This window comes from Anarhichas minor, unplaced genomic scaffold, assembly GCF_050575085.1.
Source record: "Anarhichas minor isolate MPS153535 unplaced genomic scaffold, ASM5057508v1 ptg000026l, whole genome shotgun sequence".
In the NCBI taxonomy this organism is placed as follows: domain Eukaryota; kingdom Metazoa; phylum Chordata; class Actinopteri; order Perciformes; family Anarhichadidae; genus Anarhichas; species Anarhichas minor.
The window spans coordinates 19,141,107-19,166,846 of NW_027466472.1; the positions used below are offsets into that span (position 1 = coordinate 19,141,107).

Below are 25,740 nucleotides of genomic sequence, written 5' to 3' on the forward strand. Positions count from 1 at the left end.
GTCCTGCGTACTTCCTGGTACCGATGTGTTGCCGGTGGGCGAACGCATGTTAGTGATTGGAGGAGAGTATTACTCATAGAGTCCAGTAAAGGGCCACACTTGTGCTTGTAGAACAGGGGTTACAATATCGTAACCTTTGTTTCTGGCCACCCTGGTTTTTTGGCTCTGGTTTTGCTTCACACACTCTTGAGAAAAGAAATCTACTAATTTAGCCTCTTTGCTGTTTGATGCTGGTTTGGTACAGTAGCACACAGTTGTTTCTGCAGGAGGAGTTCTGCTTAAAACAGCTGCCTGCTGCTGGAACCCAAGTTGATGAGAGTTGTGAGACTGAAACATACACAAAGTGTGCTAAGCTCCTTTGACACAACAGTCATTCGTTTCGGTGTAAATATAAAAGATGTCACTTGGTGTAGCCTTAAACAACATACTGGTGTTTTGTAGCCTGGTCCCAGTACACGCACAGCTACTTGTACTTAATCCTATCTAACCTTGAACCTGTTCACCCAGTCAATCCTTATCTCTACTGTCATCCATCCATCCTCCTGTCCCGACATCCTCGGACCTCAGCACAATTCCTCTGGCCCGCAGCCCGGCTGAATACGAGTGCAGTCAGCCGCATTCGACCTTACATTACCAGCATGGCCCTAGCCGGAGCGAGAGCAGAGTTACTGCAGGGAGGGGCAGATTGAGTCGTCTTGCATCGGTAACTTTCCTCTGACCAGGTCCCAGCCTCATCCGCAGGTACAGAGAGAGCAGGTGGGAAGATGACAGAAGCTAAATTAATTTTTAACAGTGACGTAAAGACCGTGAGACAACAGAGGGAAAATATGTCTTTGCTGTGGAATTACTGATTTTTACTCTTATTTTAAGTTTTATTTGTCACAGTTTTGAATTCAGTTTTATCAAAGGGAGTGAGTTGTCTGTCCACCCTATTATTTTAAAACCTAAAGATCTGAATTCTCAAACTTTCCTGAAACCTTTCACCAATCTTTCCACAATTCCCTCCGCAACAGTCTTCGGTGTAGGCTTGGTTCATCCAAACATACAGATAATAAACTGCAGGGGAGTTAAAGAAATGTCACCGGGCTTTCCACTCAAAGACAAAAAATGGAAAAAAAAGATTCATGGTTTGATTTGGTTGCCGTCTGCAGAGTTTTGATGCTTCGTTTTGGAAGCACCATCAACAACTATCAGCAGGCTCCCGGATCAGTACTGTTGGAATCAATGATGCGCCGCAGGTGCTCCATGTTGTGAGCGATACAGTAGCTGTAAACTTTGATCTGCTTCATATCCAGTGTGATAGAGCTAGTCGGAGCTCATAGTTTCATCTTTTGTCTCAGTGGTAAACTGAACGGTGCGATTTGAAGGGTGTTGGTCTTACATTTTAACAACAAAGACACAAACAGCATCCATATTTCCCCTTTAAAGCCAAAAACATAGTGCTTAATAATTTAGTTCCAAAGGCTTCAATTATCTCGACGCTATGTGCCGCTTTAATCCAGGATAAATTCATTGCCATTCCTTCATTGCTCTATTTCCCTCAAAAAACAGCTTGCACATATTTAGCTGGCGGTTCTTGGCCTCGACTCTCCCTCCAAACCAATGAAGGTCCAGAGAGACTGTGTTCATGCTGGTAAAGTTGAGCCTGAACAGCAAGATAAGACGGCAAAACGGATCCAGACCAAAAATACTAAAAGTTTGTTTTTCCGTTACGCAGCCTGGAAATTGCTCTGCAGTTCATAGAAAATCTATTCATCAGATTATCTGATGGATAAGGATTCAGTTGGGATGAGTTTTAATAGGTTTGAATTGGGGGATGTTTAGGATGGTTTGGTCTCAACAATCATGTCAATAAGTGTCATTTACAACCAGCAAACGAATTTGACGAAAGTTGCAAACTATGCTAATATCAGTATGTTATCGTTGATCAATAATCAGCCCCTTCCTTCAATGTGTCAGGTGACGGACAGGTGGATTTCGAGGAGTTCATGACGATCCTTGGACCTAAGCTCCTGTCGTCGGAAACAAGAGATGGCTTCCTGGGCAGCACAATCGATACCATCTTCTGGCAGGTAAAGCTTTATTCTCTTAAACACATCTGTTCTGTAGACTTTGCTCATGAGTCATAAATTGAACTGGATATGAAGAAGCGGATGCCGTGTGTCTCAGTTGAGAGATGATTACTGCAAAGTAATGCAGGAGCAGGAAGCGAATCATGATTATTCATTTCATTCTTCAGCTTTCAGAGTTAGTTTTTTATTCCTGGAAATGTTTTTGTCAAATGAAAACTGTTATGTCAGGGTGTGAAAAACCTTTGGGACCCCCCCCCCCCCCCACACACACACACACACACACCATAAATAGAATATGTGACTGGTAAAATGTTGTTTGGATGTACATATTAAGTAATGCGTCATAGTACAAATTATTGTGACTCTAATAATTTACAATGAACTTTTAACTGATTATGAAACAGTCTAAATTTAAATCGGATGCCTATGTGACCTACAAAGACCATCAACGAGAAGATTGGCTATTTCTATATAGTTATTCTTAATGTTTGTCATCTGGTCCCATCCCAGGAAACAATTTACGGCGTGCAGGTTCACAAGAAGCTCTCCAGCTCAGGAGTGGTCATGCGGGAAGTAATTATGGACCTAGTATTTAGATCGTTTAGAAAACCCATCTAAAGGAAGTATCATTATGGCCAACTAATTCAAACACATTTTGAGAGAGAAGTATGTGATGTTCTCCACGTTCGTGATAATGCTGCATGTTACGTTGATGAGCTCAACTTAGAGTTTTTAATGTGGGTCAAAGAGACAATTTGTGCTCAGAAGAAGAAAGTGTCCTGTGTTTTAAACTCAAATATGTGATGAAAGTGTGTCATGTTGTCTCTTCTTCTCTGCACTAATGCGAAATAACACTCATTAACGGAGGCACTGCTTTATTTAACTCGGTTTCCATTACTCGCACTGTGAAGCGCCTTTTTGAAAGGCAGTGCAAAACAAAAGCTTTTTCATATATATATATATATATAGAGAGAGAGAGAGAGAGACAGAGACAGAGGGCGCATCTGACGTCCTCTGAGTGAGATCGTGACTGACGACAGATGTGCGACAGATGTGCCTTTGGACATCCTAAAGGGTCTTGAGTCTCTGAAGAGACTCTGAGTGACAAAAGGAATCGGTGGCACAAGAAACAAACTGGAGAGAAAAATGTCAGTATGGGAGGGAAACCAACAAGACGTTGAGTGAGCGAGACAGAGTGATGAATGTGTGTGACAAGGGAGAGAGTTGGAGAGCATGAACGGGATTGATGACAAATGGAGCAGGTGCGAGGGAAGGAACAGGACATTTGGCACTGCTGATAACACTTGGCAAGCCCGTCCGCTTGACGTAATCATCGGCCTGAACCCGGGCCTTTTCTCGGGGGCAGGAGCTTGTGGTTCACACCAGGAGGCCGCGAGTCTTTCGGAGGTATGAGTGCAGTCTGGGCGACTGCGCTGCCAGCCCCATTTGGCTGCTGCAATGACCTTGGCTCGTGCGGGTGAGCAGTTGGCCTGAAAATGTTTTGGGGTTTTTTTCCCTCCAAGAAAGGCTGGTGGTTGCGGGTTGGCTGCGTTGGGGTCTGTTACTTACACTTAGAAACCCACACTTGTTGTCTGACGATTTAATGCTTAAAAGCTGGAATCAGCTCCTCATTTAATGTGTAGAGCGTTTTTAGAGGGAAAAGAAATCGACTCAAACGTTGATTTACCATGATTATTTCTTCTCATGGCTCACAAGCGATTAGTCGTTTGAGGTATTACAGTTTTTGTGCTTAATTTAGTTTATGAATGGGCTGTGCTGTGTGTGACTCAGACTACTTGAATATCTAAAAGTGTTCTGAAGCTTTAGAATGGTATATTGATGCAGCCTTTAGCTTTACATACTGTAGGAGGGTACCGTACCATTGTCCTGTCCTCTACAATCTTTTTTACAAAGCAAAGCGTTGCATCAGGACAGAATGTTAAATGCAGTGTTTAACGTTTGAGCGACGATGGAAGAATGTAAATTATCTTAGCAATGCAAAAATAATACTATCTGCTCAAAAGCCCACCCAACAGTTCAACACTGAATAAACCATCAACCAGGACAACTCATGCTGCTGGCTCATTACTTCCCACTCATCAAAATTCAGAAACTGTCCTCACAATCAACAAATGTTGCATGCTTAGAAAAAGTCCTTGGTTTCTCTCGAATGTGCATACTATGTAATTAATAGGAAACAGAATATACAGTGTTGCAGATATAGATTTCCTTCCTGCTCCAAGGCCTGATATTAAATGAATTGCTTTTTGGTTTAATTCTTTAAACCTGTACCATTAACTGTGAACATGAAATATAATGACCATGTGAGCAGGGTGCAATTTGTGGAAAATCATTCATGATAATAAATCACAAAACCCAGTGGGCCTATAAAGACGATTGCTGTTTCGCAGCTTTTAAAGTAACATTTATACATTTCTTAGTAACTGTGAACTTTAATGGAACAATTTTGGAACTTGATCCGTTGCATTGGCAGGAATAGTTTAATCCATTTTTTAAAATTGAATTCATCAAGTAGCGTGCTATTTTCTCTGTTGCATTGTTCATTCCTTGCGCCGACACATACGGAATACGATCACACACGTCAAAACAGAAGGTTAAACGCTAATTTAACATGTCGGAATCAAATCCTCCTTTCAGTCCCTTGGAGAGCGCCTCTCTGCTGGGCAGAGTAATCGCAAAATGCAACGGCATGACGTAAAAATAAACGGGCTACTCTGCGAATCTCCAGGCAGGAGGGAGGCAGCCCCTGGTCCTTTTACCGAGATGAAGAGCAGACGGTTCAGCATGGAGACGTTCGTCACGTAGCCTTGACATGGCGTGTTCTCTGTTGTTACACGAGCAACAACGCAGATAGTGAAAGTCCATTTTATTGTTGTTTGCACTAGCGCTTTACTTAGATATATTTAAATTGCATATGGTCTACTGCTGAACTGGTGTACTGGGGGGATACATGTTGTCCAACTGTACCAATTTAGAGTATTTTTGCTTCTTTTAGTACATTGTTTTATGGCACTTTTACCGTAAGGTTAAGTCTAGCAGCTTTTATTTACCCTGTTTCTAACAGCAGTAGGCAGCTGCTTTTCTTTTTGAGTGAACAGAGAGTAGACATCAGACGTCTACATTAATCATCAGATGGACAGAGGAGTCCAAATGCTAATAATCATCTGTGTCTGCTGGATGTGTGAAAAGGCAATTGTTTGATACAACCAGATGATAAGATGTCAGGTGGAGGGTTTGTCAGCTTTTTTTGGGAATTTTTCTGTTCCGAAGTGGCTTCAGTGAGAAAAAGTGGAACTTTTCAAAACTAATGTTTCTTTGGACAGGGAGTACAGTGTCAAGCAGATCACAGCCACTGATTTCAAAACATTTTAAATGGAAGATTTCATAATGGTGAAACGATGAAAGAAAAAAAAAGTATTCTCATTTGACGATTATGTTCTTTTCAGCACCATTTATGTGATTTTTGCTTTTTGCCGTCATCGGGCTTTAAATGCTAATAACCTGGCAGGAACACGTCTGCTGTTTAAGATGTGTGTAACTAGATGATGAACAGCTTGGCTTCTATGTTAACTTTCAGCTCTACACAAAAGTATCTGGTCACTCTAATCAAAGCAGTCGCTGGCTTTGTTGTAGTACTTTTACCAGAGCTTTACAATTATACTGAAATGGTTTGCATTACTTTTTTTCTTGACATCCTCTTTGAATCATCCTTGAGCTTTGTTTCAGTACATTCATTGAGCACATCTCATTTTAATGTTTTGCCTTTAGAAGAATAAAAACCCAATAAACTCGTTTTGAGGAATGACTCCGTCGGCCACAGTGCGCTGCAGAGTTATTAGAAGATTCAAAGCATGCAGTAGTTGTTTTTTCGTTCAGTTTCACAACTGCTTGCATTCATCAAAGAAGGCCAAATTGACACTAAGGGGTAAGAACCAAACGCTTGCAGCTTTTTAATCGATCCACTAACCTCTGTAGCGTTCTGACTGATGTGATCAGCCCGCTTTACAGCAAAATCTGATTCCGTTTGAGTACCCGACCTTTCCCGTAAATCACGACGAGCGTGCAACAACCCCGCAACGCTGAAAGCGTTTAGCTGGAGGGGTATCGTGTAACCACTGTGAAAAACCACAGTTATCAAAGCATTTGACAGCGTTTCACAGGTTTCAGTTTCCTCCATCTGGCATTGTGCAAGATTTTTGGGATTAAATATTTATTTTCCTGAGCCGAGGCTGTCAGTTCGACTCCATCAGAGCAGACCCCTTGCTAACTTGAGCAAACCTCGTATTGTGTTCTGATCCTGTCCTCTTTGAACCACCTCTTTGAGAGTGCTTTCAGTCGCGGTCTCAGCCGCGAGCTTCTCTCATTCCACTCATGTCAGGCGAAGTGTCACATCCTCACCAGCTGGAGTGGTGGGATAATGATTCACTCGCTGTCACACACTCACCTTCCTACTCACTTGTATCTGCTCTGAAACACTTTGTTAATGTATCTAATCATCCCGTCTGGATAATCATGAGCTTGTAATTGAACAACTGCAAACATTTGATTTTCCTCTGTTCTGCCAATCGTCGGCAACGAGAGGGCCTCATAAACGCACTCTGCTTTCACACAGATGAGATGTCTCTTTGTTTCATTTCACTCTCTTTCATAAGCATAGATTATATAGATTTAAGTTTATTTCTTATGATAACAAAAGGTAACATTTGTCATTTTCTTTGCTTTTGAGCAGGATATTTTCTTAGGCCGTCTTGACATTACATCATGACGTGCAACGATTAATCAAGTAATCAGATAAAATCATAAAAACAACATTGCATTAATTCAAGCAATATAAATATCTATTAAAACTAAACCCATTCAGTGCAGCTCGGTGCCGTACTTCATCCTGGGTTTTTTAAGGCTCCAAACTTACTTTTTAATCGCCTCGAAAAATAATTTCAACTGTCCTGAAGTCAGTGTAAACCATCTAAACGACATCCTACCATGTCATTGTCATATACTCAACGAGTTCAAATTATTTTATATCTTTAAACATATAGCGAATTAGGAAATACTATTTGCTTTGACTAAAAAAACAGTGCCATTAGTTTTATTGATGTATGATGAGCTGCTTAGAGTTGGTGTTAGGACGTTAATCAGATCATAATTCCCTCGCTCATAACCGAAGAAAATTTACATCAATGATTTAAACTGGAGTTTCTCCAGGAAGCGTTTCAGACGTAGTCACTTATCGTCTTACTAATTAATCCTGGTGGTGATTTATGCCATGTGACCTGAGCACAGTTTGGTACACAGACTGGAGGAAATGCACATCATATAAGCGCTGCCATGATTCCGAACATATGCAAACTCGTAAGCCATTACTCGTTTACAGCGTGTGCCACCTCTGTCTGCTTGACATTCATCACGTGATTTGACGGGGGATGTTGGTACTTGTGTATATGACATTTGGAAACATTTGAGCCTGCAATTCTCTCTCTTTCAATTACTAAACTACATATTCTTGTTCTCCCTCTTGTATTTTTCAGCTTATCTTTAAAGTTGAACCTCATTTATATGGCAGGGATTGTATCCAAAACAAACAAAAAAGATATATCTATATCTATATCTATATCTATATCTATATATATCTATATCTATATAGATATATATATATCTATATCTATATATATCTATATCTATATAGATATAGATATATATCTATATCTATATATCTATATCTATATCTATATCTATATCTATCTATCTATATCTATATCTATATCTATATCTATATCTATATCTCTCTTGAGGAGGTTGTCTGGAACACATTGTTCCAAAAATCAATACGAGACACTTTTTCAATGCACTGCACTATGCTGTGAAACACTGCTCTGCACCAGCTAGAATTTTTTTATTCTAAAAATGGCCCAGAGAAGCTGATGGTATGTTTCTTAATTTGTCACATGGTCTGCAGAGGAGTGGTTGGGAATATCCTCTAGGAATTTGGTGACAATGCATTGCGGTACACACAAATGTAGTTATTAAGGAACAAATCAGGAACACGGTGATAATTAATACAGTTTTTGAGTAGTTCCCAGATAATAGATGTATTGTCTGCAGTTTTAACACATCTCTTGAATACAAGCTCATACTTTCCTCCTTAAATGTGACTTGATGCTCATAATGTATACAAGTCAAATATCAAATATTGACAAATCCTGAAATATTAAAAACTGTTGGCAGCATAAATTAGACATTTATGTGTTCAATTCTTAAAATGACAAATTTTCAGCAGAGTTTGTGAAGCACAAGGAGTTATACTTCTTTTTGTCATCACATGAATGTACACCTTTTGTGTTCGAGCACTGCAGGTCTGGTTTGAAGGGGTATAATGGTTTGAAAAATGGGCAATCAACTTCATTGTTGCATTGTTCTGTGGAGACTGGTGTTCTTGTGTGTTCCTGTATGTGTGTGTGTGTGACTCACTGGAGTAGGTGGTACAGTCTCAGCCCTGTCTTGTGTATTATGGAGTTTACTATTGAGTCCAAAGAACATCGGGACCAAATCAAGACCGGGTTTTAGAACAAATCGAGTCCTGTTCAAGACCATTACAGGCAATAGTGTCTTTCCAATGCTAAAGCTAGTAAAATTGAGGAGTTAGGATGGACAGAAATAATCTATCTATAAACAATATTGATCTTCTAACAACAATACTTAATGTTGAGAATTTAGGTTTGAGGACCATTACACTCGTTCTATTCATTAATAAACCTTGAATTTGATCTGGTATTTGCTATTGATGTTTCTACCCTGTGGCCAACCCCAATCTGTCCACAAGCAGGGATATTTTAATTAAATTTTAATTTTCTATTTATTTATTTATTATATGCAGGAGAATGGGTACTGCAGACCCTCCTAAAACAGCAGACTATTAGGCTAATTGTTAGAGGATTTGCTTTGTTTTGTATCTGTTTATGATCATATGCATTAGTCATTATTCCTTGTGATGCAGACTCCGAATCAGAATCATAGAACAAGAGTTACATTTCAGTAACTACTTTTTTTTGCGTGTTAGCGCAGGGGTTCTTAACCTTTTTGACCCCGGGGCCCATTCAAATATTAACACTATTAGTTTAACTAATTGATCTCACTCTTGGTTTGATTTGTATTCAATAACTATATTGTTACCTGTTCAACTCCACCCCTATTTTGGAGCAAAACCGCCTAAAATGACATACCCAAATTAAAATGTATGTAGCTTCTGAACCACTGTGACTATATGCGTCAAAAGTGTCAGAAAACCTGTAGGTCATATAGAAACAGAGCAGTGGGCCTTTGGAGTCAGTACAAATTGAAGATTTTTGTCCGCATAAAATAAAAAAGTATCTTTCAGTATAAATAACTGCCTGTGACTGTATCTGTACAGGTAAATGACAGTATAGGGCTGTAACTACACTATCAGTGAGCAACTGCCTCAAATTTGAAGAAGATTGGACAAAGTATGACGATTCTACAGTGTTTCTTCCATGAAGAGATCCAGGCGGAGCTCTAAAAGGATATTTGGACGTGGTGTGTGAGTAGCGGACTTGCTGTGTGTAATGGCTGCGACCGAGCGCACGGGTAGCTCAGTTACGCAAGGTTATACGTTGGTTGACGGCTTATAGAAGAAGAAGATAAGGTTTGTACTAGCGTTTTCTGAAGCCACTAGCTCCATGGTAACATCCGCTAGCACATTGTTGGGTCTGTAATGTGTCTTTTTCCGTCGAAATGCTGCAAGATCCGACTTGCAGCGGTTATGGCGACTTTGGACAGTGTGTGTTTGGGCTCCTTTTGTGGAAAATCCATAAGAAATGAATGAATATCGATGATTTCTTTGCAAAGATGAGGGTTTTGGGCATGCTGGGATACCAAACACGGCCATGTTTTGTGACGTAGTTTGCGCAAGCAAGCCGTAGGAACGGAAGGGGAGGGGATCGAGGACGCCGGCGTCCTCGCGGAGTTGAACAGGCAAAACCCTTGTCAAATAAATGAGATGATACAATGTGATGATCACAAAGACATTTATTTATAATGTGTATGTAAACCTGCATACACAACAAGAAGCCTAACAGGCTTTCCCACGAGCGTTGGATGTTTCGTTGCTAGGTGTCGCTTTAGTTTCGAAGGCTTCAGTGCTTCGTTTGATAGCATTAGCCCACATTCCACACACTGAGCCCTCGGCTCTGCCTCGTTGCCTCCGTTCACAAAGCCATACTTAAGAAAGTCAGGATTGTACTTGCGCACACATTTAGACTTTTGGGGGGGGGGGGTATGGCTCCACTGTCGTCTTAATTTTTTCTTTTTAAAAACGTATCCATAACTTTCGCTACAGGCTAGCGGCTAGCTGAGTGTCATCTTCTGCTTATTGGAGCTGACTGACGCATTACCACCACCAGGTGGTGGGAAGCTATATTGTAACTGAGCGTCTCATGGATAACAGTAATATCTCTGGTGTCTTCAATTGATAACCTATGCGGTCCCGCGGCCCACAGGTGCAAAACTGAAATATTTTTGCGGCCCTCTAGGTGGCCCTCTAGGCCGCGGCCCAATCGTGGGCCGCGGCCCCATGGTTAAGAATCACTGGGACGAAATTGCATGGCGGATGTTTTTTGCTGCGACGCTAAGCATTTAGCACCGAGCCCGAGACCAAGAGAATTCCTGAATCCAAGATAAGTGCACGACTTCCAAAAAGTGGTCTTGAGGCCGGGCTCCCGACCCAGACCGGATTCAAGTACAACAGCCCTGGCTTGTTTTAATAAACACAATTAAAGTAGTAGTGGAGGATGAAAAGCTTCAAACAATCAACATCGACAAAAACGATATTTCATCTACTTATTCGAAGAGATTCTTTAGATGTTTGTAACTATCTGTAAAAATCATCATGTTATGGTTTTAGTCCATGAGAATCAAAGGGCTTCTTTCTAAGCCCATCATTTGGGGAATCCATCACATAAGGGCTACTGTAGAGATGCCAACTGATAGTAGCTTCAGCTTAACACAATCCAATGAAGCAGCAAGACATTTAGCTTGAATAAAGAGTCTCGGACACATTTCTTGATTTTAACAACCTGCAAAGTGTTATCTTTTGTTTGTGGCACCTTTTTGGCTCCCTCCTCAAAATCCAAACCTTCTACAGTAATCATTTTCATCACTAAACATCAAAGACCATAATAAGCACAGATTGAAATGTTTGACAATTTGACAACCAAAGTGTAAATGAAAGCTGTGATCTATCCCCTCCTGTCTCAGCCCCACGAGCCTCTCTGGAACAGCCTCAGCTGTTGAGTTTCTGTTGTTTTCCTCATACATTTAACATGGAAACTAAATATAAAATAGAAATATATTCATGAAAACACCGACAGGATGGGGAGAGTCAGTCAGGCCCTGAACAAGTAGTCACTAAAATAATGGGAATGAGGATGTTCATCTTCTCTGTCCCCTAGGTCTGATGCACGGCCATTATGCTAAGGTACAGACGTCTCTTTCACAATGTAAGTCCATGGGGAAATTGTATTTTTGGGCCCCATGGCCACTATGTACAATTTGCTTCAAAGCCTGGCGCTTGTCCTGGGGACTTTGTCTGTAGTCCGAACCAAGACAGCAAACTTTATTACTATTTTCAACCTTGACAAAGGCAGCGCATACCTGATCCACTCATTTTGTTCTTACCTTTCATCAAAAAACCAGAGACATATAGACTGTTAGTGTTTACCAGAGGGAGCTCAAATTCAGTCAGAGCATTTGACTTAACGGAAACTCAATACAATAGCTTACAGTGGCTTAGGCCATACAACAGTTTACCACAGACAGACTGCCAGACGCTGCTCTGGGTCAACAGGGTCGTGGGTGATTCCTGTGCAAATCTATTGGAAACGTTTCTTTAAATAAATATTGCAACTATCATACATTTGCATCGCTGCGGTTGTGAATAGTTTTTATGCAAAATTATCGCTGGTGAGTCTGCCGCATTTTTATTCGCCACGCCCCTGGTTCTGGCTTTGTGAAGTATAAAAGCCTTTGCACTACTGTTTTCCCACATATTACAGAAATAGTCCCCAACACCTGTAAACAGACTTCCGCTTTAATCATTTTCTTATTTTTGCAAAGCAAAGCGGGCAAAGATTAAAGTGCTTGTTGTTGAGTTTGCCTACTAATCATGTCTCCCGCAGGTAAACTGACAGCCAGTAGAAGTGACTGATTAGGGGTTGCATACCTTTTTTGACAGAGCAACATGAGTGAGGGTATTTTAGAGCTTTTTGCACTATAATCATTCTGTGTGCTTTCTTATTGTACTCCCACTCTGAATGAGAGTTATTACAGCCCTCAGGAGGGCAAATATGTGAAAACATATTTGGATTGTAAACGTCTGACTTTTTGGGCGATCATTCAGTCTGTTTCTGTTTTTCTTGAAGCTTTTGGCACACAGCACGAAGCTATAAAGATGAATTATTGTTCTGATCACTTTTTTCTTCATTTGTGTTTTGCTTCTGCTCAGAAATTTACATTAGATCATTTTAAGCAGAGAAATGGGTTAATATTGCCACTATTCAGACTTCATACACTCATTTTTTATGGCATTATTTGCTTGGTGATAACCAATTGTATTTGAAAGAATATACAGTATGATCTTAAATTTTAAATTATTTTTTTAGCATTTTTGTTTTTACCCAGCAAAGGACAGTATGTGTAGAAATCTGGGAAAAGAAAGAAGGGCGTGACGTGCAAAAAAAGGTCCAAAGGCCAGAACCCAACCCGGGATGTTGAAGCTATACGGCCTGCACTGTTAGCACTCAGCTACCAAAGCACTCCTATGGTATAGGCGTCTAACATGCATATCAAAAGGGACACTGACATGCCATCTGATGAAGTTAATGCTAGAACTAATATGTGCACCAACGTGTTTTCCTATTATCATTACTGTCAAACATATTAAATGCAAAAATTAAACAAAACTTGACATTGCATTAATTTTCCCTGAATGTGAAGTTCATATAATAGAGTACAACATTATTCATATCCTGATTAGGATTCTTGTTGACTAACATTAGATATGAAGTGGCGATTCTCTATTTTAAATTTGTGTGTTTGCTTTTTTGTTTATTTAATACACAGTAGACCAAGGAGTTGGGTACAAAGCAATTTAAGTTTTAGAATAAATTATGTTGACTTAAATGTTAAAGAAAGTTAAGACCAGCTTTGCAGTTTTTAAGACGTGTGACAAGGTTTCTGGATGTGTTAACCAAGTGCAATTAGAATAATTCCTATCGCAAAAATGACAATGGATCGTACTTTTTAAAGATAATGAGGCAAAAAGGGGGCAGAGAGTTAGAGTTTTGGAATTGGTTTGCAGTTTCTCTGTTTGGAAGAGCAGATGTCAGGAGGAAGAAGTATAAACAGAGGTGTGAGTCTAATGAGCAGGTTGCTACTCTCAGCTCACAATGAGTGAATCAGCTGGGAGTGTAAAACTCTGTTTACATTTTGTCACTGTCGGTTGAAAACCTTGTATCCTTCAGTTGCATTTAAATAAGCTGAATGGCAACAGGCTCCTCAGTGAGTTTACTTTTTTTTCCGAATCCCTGTCAAACTGTCATGAAACTATTGCAAGACCACTCGTGGAATTTGTGCATTTGGGAAATGCAGGGTTTTGACATGACAACAGCAAAAATATTAAGCAAGCTGTCAAAAAAGTCAGCATTTTTTTTTTTGAAATGTAGCCTGAATGTATTTTAGTATAGGTCTTCAAGCTGCTGTTGGTCCTTACAACTCTGCAGTTTTTAATCCATCCAGGGACAGATTTTCTAATTCTGACAAATTATCTAGTATTACTATTACTAGTAAATATGCAGAATAACTCCTTAGAAAAGATTCCACCTTTTTATATAAAGAGAAAAGAATCTTTGAGTGAACGGATCTGGTTTTAGATGTTGAGATCTTCTTGATCCCACCTCCTGACATTTAGACACATTGCTGAATGACTATGAAGTCTCTGCCTCCTTCACACTTTAGGAATGTAGACTTTCTTCCTAAATGAGATCCATTAATCTTTCTTTTTTTGTGTTCTTTATGCCCGGGCACGATTTTGGATTCATAATGACTTTGAAACAAACCCATCTATGATGAATAATACATGGGACACAATGATCTTTCGAGAGCGAGAGATGAGAGTATAGGCTAATATTTGTGTTGGCCCCTCCAGAGAATCGCTAACAGAAGGGAGTAAATCATTGTGTCTGTGCCTTGGCTGTTTTTAGGGCGTACAGATCAAGTATGCAATATCATTTAATGCCCTCATTCACAGAAATATATAAAGGGTAATGTCCAGGACATGGCATGTCATTTCAAAAGGCCCGTCAAACTCTTCATTTATTAATATTTATAATATATTGCATTTACTATATATGATCATTTTTATGTCTCAGGAGCTTAAGACGATTTTCCACTTTTGCTGTCAATCATTTTCTATTTATTTGTTTTCTTTTCTATTTCATGTTCTATTTTCGTGTATTTTTCCAAAAAGGATTGACTGACAATGAAGTCTAGTTCGAGACAAAAGTGGCATTTTAAACCAGATTTACACAAAATGTTGTCTTCAAATTAAGATGATCTGAAATAAGATATATAAGATGTATATCAATAAGAGTCCTTATTGATCTTTATTGGTGTTGCAGCGGCACAAAGACAGAAATAAGTACGCAAGTAAGATAAATAGGGAAGTAATATACTACTACTCGTATAAATAATCTTAATCAGACATATACTAATAACAATAAGCAGTATAGAATTTGATTTAGAAAACGGCGTACACCAGAAAAATATATAATCTGATTAAATAATGATACTTGGTGTCTAAATTATGGATTTTTGAGATAAAGTCAAACATGTAGGGGTGTCCTAATAATGATTGTGTTTATTTGTAATATTAATATACTGCCAAAGATTTGCCTATGCAAGGCCTTTATAGTTTGTCTCTTTCATGTTTAGACCTGACATCAGCTGCTTCTCCTCGTGTGATTCCTGGCTCTTGTTGTCCTCTGCTGGCTGCGTCTTTCTGAGATGACAGATTTACACCTCTCACATGATTGGTGTGATTTCATCATTCACCTCCACATTATCTATTTACTCCCTGCAGCCATTCAGACATCATTTCCACCTCTTAGTATCACAGCAAGGTTACACTGACGTAGAAGAGCTTCTTCGACCGAATAAAAGATGTGACAGTATTTGGATAAGCCTACTTTGGTACCGAATGATATTTCTAATTTAATGTCTTCCACTATCATCTTTCTTCCCCCTCATTGGTCGCACCTTTGTAGGCATAATCAAAGTTTCCCAAACTAAAACGTTTACGTGCTGTAGCTCAAATGACAAGTGTCCAACTCCACGCAAGTAATATAAGAAGAGCCAGTACTTCTCTGACAAACTACTGCTGGGTGTCTAGACTCTAGAAGATTCAAGGCAGTAAACGCAGTATAAGGGCATTCACATGCCTGCTGGGAAGGCAGAGCAGCGAGAAAAATCATATTCCCTTTGCCAGGCATGGCCTTGAATAGCAATGAGGGTGGCACAGAGACGTGACATTACAGACGAACAATCAACACCCACCCACGCATGCACACGCCCTCCCTTTCCTTCCATGTACCTAATCACCCTCCTTCAAACAACCCGATCTCCTTTGAGCACCGTCCCTCTAATGTGCTCATCCTCAGAATTCGGCCCAGAGGTTTGCTGGTGAGTTATGAAGGGTTATCAAAGTGAAAATGAGTCTATTCGTCTCTATTGCGTCCAAGCGTCACAGTGCTTTTATGATAGAAGAAAAGGCATCATTTTTATCCCAGGCCAGAGTCCTCTCCTCTGAGGTCTTCACTCTCACCGTGAGTCAAGACGGTGTATTCATGATGACCTCCAGATCAGCTTCACAGTCTAAATCAGTGTATATACAGTGGTTTAAATGTCTTCATTGACGTTTTTATTTAGTTGAGGATAGACTATTTAAATTAAGTTACTGGTTCCATTAACATTTAGTTTTTTGCATTGTGATAAGCATTTCTAGCAGGTAAAAAATACAATAAGAAATTTATTTAGTGTAAAAGAAACACCATGTCACAGCGATGTCATGAATTTCCTTGAGAGCAGACTGAACCATTTCTGCTCAACTTTCACCACATCTACACCACTTTAGTGCTTGTTTCGTATACATGGCTCAGCACAAACCTGTGATGGTTTTGCTTAAGGCGGGACTAATGCAGGTACCAGAACCGATCTCGGATCAGCATTGGGATTGCTGGGCAATGACAAAGAGTGGGGATGTTGTTGCTGTCCTGAGCATCTTGACCAAAAACAGCCACACTTGTCATGCCACTGAAAGATGAGCTAAAGCTACTTTCTCTGTATGGTTATATCATGTAAGTTTGTACATATATTTAAAATAATAGTAAAAAAAAATGTATATATCCAATCAGTGTAGATGATAAATGTAGTTAATTCAAGCAATAGGTTACTCAGTGCGCGCTACCCAGAAAGCGAATCTATTTTTGCTGGGGGAGCCGTGCCGGCAGTGCTTCTGTACCGGGATGCATTGTGCGCAAGCTTCTGTCCAACGGCGTCTCTGACATGCGCCCCTCGTCACTCCACTCCAGCAGCAGGTAAACAAGACACGGGAACCTTCTGTTGGTCTTGAGAAAGCTGCAGCATTTGTTTGTGCGCAAACCGCTAAACTTAAGCTCTCTGTTGTCTGCTCACTCCGCATTGCCTCCACACACTCCCTACGCCTTTTACACACTGGCTCTGCTTATCTCCAAATGAGCTACGCTACACCGGCTATACAATCCCTGCTACACCAGCAGCCTTAGCCTCTCTCCGCATCCTCTCTTCGGCCATATACTCTGGCTCATACATATATAAAATGTACCCTTGTCCATAACAAGCAGCATCTAGAGCAGGCCCCCCTGGCTACCCCGGGACAAATCCAAGCGGCCTGTTGTTCGTCCTACCGCCAGCTACGTCTCTGTGGCGTCAAACGAGGGCGCTGGATGCAGGACGAACAAGAGATTTTGTAGCAGGAGAACTCGGCTTTTCTGGGTCAGTATAGCAGGCACTGAGGAATTTATTGTTTTAATCGGCTACATTTACCATCAATACCAATTGGACATCTACTTAAACGGTGCCGGATTCCCTTTTTTCCAAAATAACACCCATGAAACAAAAATAACACGCATGTGAAAACTGTTAAGAACATACGTTGCTGCTTTTCTGACTGACTGACCGATCACTGGCTTTGACGTATACATTATACACAGCTGCAGCTGCCATCAATTTACGGCAGTATAAGTGGTTTACTACTGTATGCAAACATATAGTATGCCATTACATGACGTGTAATTGATGATATCACCTGGCTTCTGGACACACTGATTCCGTTTCCAGGACACATCACCTTATTATATTGTCTGGAGACTTTTCCCTTTCGGGTGCCGGAGGAACTCTGTACCTGTGGATAAATAGACACAAAGGACGTAGAATATATGCAGTGCACAGTAAGAGGCTTAGCCAGATTTAAACCTCAACCATTTGAGCTATTATCCAGAATGCAGTGTGACTGTAAATGCAGTCGGTGTGTGGTGAGAGTGCGAAGTCTTTTGCGTTAAGTCAGGCTGATGGCTTTCCTTCTCCCAGTGCTGAGAAAGAAAATATGGACGATGCTGTTTGAAGTGCTGCTGCCTTCGGAGAAGCAGGAGAAGCAGCAGCAGCAGCAGCAGCACTCACCTCAGGCCTCCTGAGAAGTAAAAGCTCATTTATTTTGTCTCTCCCTTTTGCATCTTATGAAACCTCTCTGTATGATTTAGAGGAGACGTTTTTTCCGCGTACAGTGTGTGACATGTTTGGTCCCGACCCCCTCCTCCTTATGTTCCATGTAGCTTTAATTACATGTGAGTCAGCTCGGCTACCTCGGTAATTCGCCTCGCTACAGCTCTTTCTCACGCAGGCCGCAGCTCTGGGAAGTGTCAACAATACATTACTGCATTGTCGCTTAAAACACACTGCTTGGACGTGCCCACACACACACCAAGACACACACTGGCGGATAATGTATGCTTTTGATATAATATACTGACATGTTGGGTTTCCTAGAGGGGATCTTCATCGTTTTTATCTACTAAAGTAATCACAGTGTGGAATCTTATTTAGATGGATGTAGAAACTCATTTGTTAGCTTAATGCATACAAAGTGACTTGGGCCTGTTTGTTCATTGATCATCGTTTCACAGCCTAATTTGGTGTGCTAACATCGCCTAAGATGTGATTTAACATATTTTTTCTCCAAGTTGTACTTCAAAGTCTCATCAGGACTGCAGATAGCAATGATGAATGGTGACCATTACAAGGTTATTTATTGTCATTGTACAACAGGGTTGTGCAACAACATGCAGTTTATAGTCTCATTTTGCTACATGAGAAAAAACAACTATATTATCTGTAGGGGGTGGAGGAGGAATTAAGGAGCCTCACAGCCTGCTCTGAAAGTCCGATGGTACGGCCAATGATATTTCTGTACCTCTTGCCAAACGGCAGAAGGGTGAACAGGCTGTGGCTGGGGTGGGTATTGTCTTTAAATATCCTTTGGTCTCTTTATAGGCACCTCTTATCACTGAAAGAAAAGTAGATCGGTATCGATGATGTTCTGGACGGTTTTAATCACCCGACGTAGAGCCCTCCTGCCCAGCTCTGCACATCCCAATGTCATTTTGTAATGTTTCCACACAGGATGCTTTCTACTGCTCCTCTGTCAAACTTAACAAGAACTTGGCACAGGAATTTTGCCTTTTTAAGTTTCGGTAACACGTTATAATAACTACACACTATGAAGCCTTAGTTAAGTATGATTAAACACTTAATTCATTATTTATAAAGCATTGTTCCAACATGAACACTCATTAGTATGCAATTCATAACAGTTATAAATGTTTTATTCTTGATTAATAAGCTCGTCTATTATGTGTTTCATGATTGTGTTTTCATGCTTTATAAATGATGGATTCCCCATTTGTAAATTAATTATATATATTACAAACCAATTATTAAGGAGTTCTAGAGGATTAATAACATCATTTATGAAGTGTAAGTCAATGATTAAGAACTTATTTAGAAGTACATTATTCATGCATTTATATATACACTATATACGTACATAATTATTTAGATATGCACTAATGGTTAGGGACTATGTTAATATATGCTTTATAAACGCATATTAATACTGCAATTCATGATTAATTCAGTAGTCGTTAGTTAAGTATTTTGTGTGACCTCATAAGTTGTTATAAAGTGTTACCTAAGTTTCCTTGAGATATACATTAAACGTGTGATGACCACGTGAAGTTTTTTCGTGATGATTCCCATAAACTTTAAACCATTTACTTGATTTCCCCTCTATATGAAGGCTCGCCGTTGTTTGTAATCCGGCTTATGACTGTAGTGTCATCTGCAAACTTCACAACAGAGTTCTCTTAATGCCGGGGGTAGTCGTGGGTGCACAGCGTGAACAGGAGGGGGCTGAGTACAAAGCCCTGGGGGACTCCGTTGTTTAAAACTATACTCGAGGAGGTGTTGCTGCCAATCCGAACTGCCTGGGGTCTGTTTGTGAGGAAGTCTAATAACCAGTTGCAGAGTGAAGTAATCAAGCCCAGAGTGCTACGTTTATATCAGTTTAATGGGGGAGATTGTGTTGAATGCTGAGCTGAAATCGACGAACAACATTCTGATGTAGGAGTGATTATTTCCAAGATGTGTGAGGGCTGAGCGGAAGGCAGCAGAGACGGCATCCTCAGTGGATATTTTGGCTTATTGTGGGAAGCAAGCTTAAAAAGGTTTTTGCTCATCTGGCGAAGTGACCTCACACACGATGGGGTCGCTCCTGCTTTTGTAGCCTGTGACATTCTGGATTGCATGACACATATCTTAATTACTGTGGAGGTCTCTCTCTCGTCTCTCCTGATGCCTCCACGATCCCAGCTTTCAGTCTTGCTCTAGCGATACTGTATGCTTCCTTGTCACCTGACCAAAAGGCAGCTTTTTGATGTCATTCTCCTGTGTGGCGGCATCCCTTAACATGTACCATTCTGTACATTCAAAACCATCCAGTAGATCAGCTGTAGCTTCTTCTGGCCACACTTTTAACTGTTTTTTTTAATCGTTTGGCCCGTTTAATCAGCTGGACATATGCGGGCAGCAGAAGCAGGGAAATATGAACTGATTGTGCAAAGTGGGGGCAAGAGAGGGATTTGTAACTGCCAGGAATATTTTAGCAAAGATGGTCCAGTGTATTGTTTCCTATGGAGTATATGCAGACATGCTGGTGGCATTTAGGTAATATAGATGTACCACTTCAAAAGATTTAGGCTTTTTGCTCATCATTTATCATTTAACGTTTTAGTTTGTAAGCATTTCCTGAGATGAGTTTGAGTTCAGTTTTTTCTACAGCTCATAATACCGCATTCATTAACCTTTTCCCCTGGTTCTTAAGTGTAGGCTTTGAGTCATCGGTGAAGCAGTCTTCGACATACTAAAACAGAACACCTAATGTGACATTTCTGTGAAGATGATTTTGATTTTTAGATATGCAGGTGGGTTGACGTTTCTCTCTGCTTCCCCCTGTTCTTATGTTTGCTGTTGTTTTTTATACCTTTTATTTGGAAAGGAAAGAAAAAAATGGTCTTCACCTCAATGTCTTAAAAATTCTAAGAGGAAAGAAGGATGAAGGTGAATAAACTGACTTTTAGAGACTGATGTTTAATGCCTCCTGTTCTGTGAGCCAGTCAGATCTGGGGCTCTTGGGTTGGACCAGGCTTTTATTAGGTTTTGGTCCAATTGAAAACACAAAACTTTCAACCAGTTTAAGATGAGAAGTATGTTGTATCAGAGGTAAAAATGGGAGTGAAAATAAATTCTAAGCAGCTCGATTCCAACCTGAAAAGTATTCAGCACGCGGTTTAATTAAACCCAAAGGGTAACATCAGCTTTTTTGGACCCGGGACCCAGCCTGGAAACTCCACCTCTTCAGTCCTCTGTGTGTCCCTTGCTGTCGACAACTCATTTTACTATTCATCATCTCTTTTGCCTTCTCTCTCATCTGTTCTTCGTTCTTCTTAAGTAAAAGCAATAAATTACATGAGACAGGGCATATAGATCCCGCTAATGAGGGCCGTGAACCTCAGGCAGCTCCTCTCCAGGGGTTAATGGGAGTAATTTCTCCTTGATTAAGCATACTTACTGTAATCGGCTATTGATAGCCTTCTCAGTGGCTTTTGGCAGTTCCCCGTCATGCCTTGCTCTCCTCAAATTGCCTCCAAGTTAAATCATCTAAAAGTTGCTATTCTTTTGATTTGCTGATGCAAATGGCAATGTGTCATAGCGCTTGCAGCAAATGCAAAGGGAGTGAATCTGTGCTGAGATTCAAATTCCCTTGAAGGATTCCCTGACTGTTCAATACTCAAGTTGTCTGCCTGTGCCTGAGGAAGCCACAAAATTACTTAAGATGAAGTTGCCTGTGACTGCAAGTTATTGTTTGTGTTTACCATTTGTCGGTCACAGGGCATTAACTCCCTTAAAGTGTTCACAGTGGAGCGCAGATGTTTGAGACCTCAACAGAGAGGTCTGTCTGCTTTTCCTCGGGGCCTGAATGTGTAACGGTTTTGTCCATAAGAATCAAAGTACAAGACATTTCCCATCAATGCCCCATGTGGCCGATGTTTCTGTCACTTCCAGCACTCCAGTGACTTGTTCGAGATGTGAGCCTCCATTCAATTTTCTCCCTGTTGTAACCGTCGTGGCCCTTGTTATGTTTTCCTTTGTCTCGATTAATCTTTGGCCATTTGACGGCTGGTTGACGCAGTGGTAATTGAGACATAAATTTCTCCTGAAGGCTCGGAGCCTTTCGGGTGGTTGGATAGGCAGAGATCGATAAAGATGCTGACTATTATATAAGGAAAGAAGGTGTGCATGTTCGACATAAGGATAGGGGAGGACGTGATGACTATACGACACTTAGTCTGGCTTCGTTACTTATGGCATGTACTATGAAAAGTCTGTAGTAATACAGCACACAGTTACAGTGTATGATGTGCAGTCATGTAATTGTTGATAGGTTGTCGTTAATTTCCAGGTTCGATTATTCATATTCGGGTTAATACAGGTGTTGAACAATAAATGTGCTGGAATTTGTTTTGGTGACGTTGATGCGGATAGATATCAACGGTCTAACGAACTTCAGGTGTATGAGCAACGGGACATCACAGATGAAGAGGAACATATTTGTACACTTTGGAGACAACAGACTGCACAGTTTGCAAATACACAGACTTTAAGACGTGTATCTAAGAGTCGGAGATGTATATTCTTGGGACTGAGAAGTATCGTCATGGGAAAACTCTGGAGCAGATTGAGATGCTGTGAATAATGCAAGAGGCTGCTTCGTAAATAATAAATGTGCCGGCAATAAATATTACCAGCTGTAAGCAGTGGAAAGGTTTGCGAGAGGGATGTCCTGAAAAAGTGATAGCTCGGAGATTGTTGGAACGAATCAAGTAATGACGAGTCATGACTTTACATCTTTTTACAGCAGCTGATGGGTAGAACCTCCCATTCAAGTTCATGGACAAATATTTATTGGGAGATTTAACTTTTTTAGCTTTTCCTCGCTCCTGACTGGATGGTGATGCAAGCAAAGGTCTGCACAAAATCTAAAGGAAATGTTAAATTGACAGCTGTATGAGTCCTGGATGACAAATAATATATAATATTATAATGTATAATAATATTTTTATTTTTTTTCCAGCCACACATTTATTTTCATCTTCTGACAATGTAGTGCAATCATAAAAAGATATAACTGTATATACAGGTATCGTTTTTCTTTTTTATAACGCTATAAACATGAGGTCACTCAGTACATTGGATGATGTACATCGGAGTTGTTGGTCACAGAATGGTACATTTTCATTCACTTTTCCGAGTACAGTGCCCGTTCAGAACGTCCCTATTGTTTGCCTACAGCACGACATGCTCAATCCGCAGAGCCCTGCAAGCTCCTACACCCTCGCTGCTACACGGAGGCTGTTTGCTTGTTTTTTGAAGTTTATTCATATTGAAGGTGTCCAAATTGCACTGAATTCAACAAAGCACTCCATGTGGTCCCCAGCAAAACACCCACCAAGTGTAAAGTAGATCAGATGAGTGGTTCTTGGGATATGAGAAAGAGAGAAGAGAAACAGAGCCAGACTGACAGATTCCTTTCTTTATAGTCAGCTGTTTCACTATCGTATTTACTATTGTCAGACACGTCATTAGTCAGGTATCTAGTCTATCCCATTTAGTCTAGTACTCTTCTCCTTTTTCCTTCTGTAATCTTAAACTGAATGTCATATATTCCATACAATGCTATTTACAATATACAGTGGGTACGGAAAGTATTCAGACCCCTTTAAATTTTTCACTTTGTTTCATTGCAGCCATTTGCTAAAATCAAAAAAGTTCATTTTATTTCTCATTAACTCAGCACCCCATCTTGACAGAAAAAAACATAAATGTAGAAATTTTTGCAAATTTATTAAAAAAGAAAAACTGAAATATCACATGGTCATAAGTATTCAGAGCCTTTGCTGTGACACTCATATTTAACTCACATGCTGTCCATTTCATCTGATCCTCCTTGAGATGGTTCTACTCCTTCATTGGAGTCCAGCTGTGTTTAATTAAACTGATTGGACTTGATTAGGAAAGGCACACACCTGTCTATATAAGACCTTACAGCTCACAGTGCATGTCAGAGCGAATGAGAATCATGAGGTCGAAGGAACTGCCCAAGGAGCTCAGAGACAGAATTGTGGCAAGGCACAGATCTGGCCAAGGTTACAAAAGAATTTCTGCAGCACTCAAGGTTCCTAAGAGCACAGTGGCCTCCATAATCCTTAAATGGAAGAAGTTTGGGACGACCAGAACTCTTCCTAGACCTGGCCGTCCAGCCAAACTGAGCAATCGTGGAAGAAGAGCCTTGGTGAGAGAGGTAAAGAAGAACCCAAAGATCACTGTGGCTGAGCTCCAGAGATGCAGTAGGGAGATGGGAGAAAGTTCCACAAAGTCAACTATCACTGCAGCCCTCCACCAGTCGGGGCTTTATGGCAGAGTGGCCCGACGGAAGCCTCTCCTCAGTGCAAGACATATGAAAGCCCGCATAGAGTTTGCCAAAAAACACATGAAGGACTCCCAGACTTTGAGAAATAAGATTCTCTGGTCTGATGAGACCAAGATTGAACTTTTTGGCGTTAATTCTAAGCGGTATGTGTGGAGAAAACCAGGCACTGCTCATCACCTGCCCAATACAATCCCAACAGTGAAACATGGTGGTGGCAGCATCATGCTATGGGGGTGTTTTTCAGCTGCAGGGACAGGACGACTGGTTGCAATTGAAGGAAAGATGAATGCGGCCAAGTACAGAGATATCCTGGAAGAAAACCTCTTCCAGAGTGCTCTGGACCTCAGACTGGGCCGAAGGTTCACCTTCCAACAAGACAATGACCCTAAGCACACAGCTAAAATAACAAAGGAGTGGCTTTGGAACAACTCTGTGACCATTCTTGACTGGCCCAGCCAGAGCCCTGACCTAAACCCAATTGAGCATCTCTGGAGAGACCTGAAAATGGCTGTCCACCAACGTTCACCATCCAACCTGACGGAACTGGAGAGGATCTGCAAGGAAGAATGGCAGAGGATCCCCAAATCCAGGTGTGAAAAACTTGTTGCATCATTCCCAAGAAGACTCATGGCTGTACTAGCTCAAAAGGGTGCTTCTACTCAATACTGAGCAAAGGGTCTGAATACTTATGACCATGTGATATTTCAGTTTTTCTTTTTTAATAAATTTGCAAAAATTTCTACATTTCTGTTTTTTTCTGTCAAGATGGGGTGCTGAGTGTACATTAATGAGAAATAAAATGAACTTTTTTGATTTTAGCAAATGGCTGCAATGAAACAGAGTGAAAAATTTAAAGGGGTCTGAATACTTTCCGTACCCACTGTATATCCACTGGTTCAGTGTGGGAGGCTCTTTAAGAAGCTTTGCTTGCTACCTAATTTTTGGTGAATAATTGTCTTTGATACCCAGCTCCTTTGATATGTTCCCTACGTAGAGAGAGAGACAAATTAACTCAATATCAAATCCTGATATACTCTCAGTTCAGAAATGCTGCAAGGTGGGACAAGACCAAAAGACCCGAGTGTAGTCCGCCATTACGTACCCACATTGTCTTCAACATCGGTTCAGAAGTCCCGATTGTTTTGATGTTATATTTGCGGTCATGAAAAGCCTCACACAGTCCTTCCAGCAGCACGGTGTAGCCTTGAGACTTCATGTGTCCTTGTGCTAGAGGACCGACTGATTTCACAGGAACGCTTTTCTTACAGCTTCAGATTTCTCGCCAGGTGTCAGTGTAAGTTCGTAGGTTGGTGTTGTTTGATTTACAAACCTTTGTTTACCCCGTGAAAGTATTAGATTTCTGTAATACACTTGTCGCTTTGTTTCCCTTTGGCTGTCAAGCTTGTATGAAATCCTCTCGTCTGCTTCAGAGCTGTATCC

At 40.6% G+C, this 25,740-nt stretch overlaps 1 protein-coding gene across 1 annotated transcript in view; it reads left to right on the forward strand.

The window, feature by feature from the left end:
* The window catches only part of LOC142959205 (calcium-binding protein 8-like), a 97,501-nt gene that overhangs the window by 59,572 nt on the left and 12,189 nt on the right, over nt 1-25,740 (forward strand). Inside the window, exon 4 of the mRNA XM_076100415.1 lies at nt 1,960-2,072. Coding sequence (XP_075956530.1) covers nt 1,960-2,072 — 113 coding nt within the window. The remainder of the gene's footprint in view (nt 1-1,959; nt 2,073-25,740) is intronic.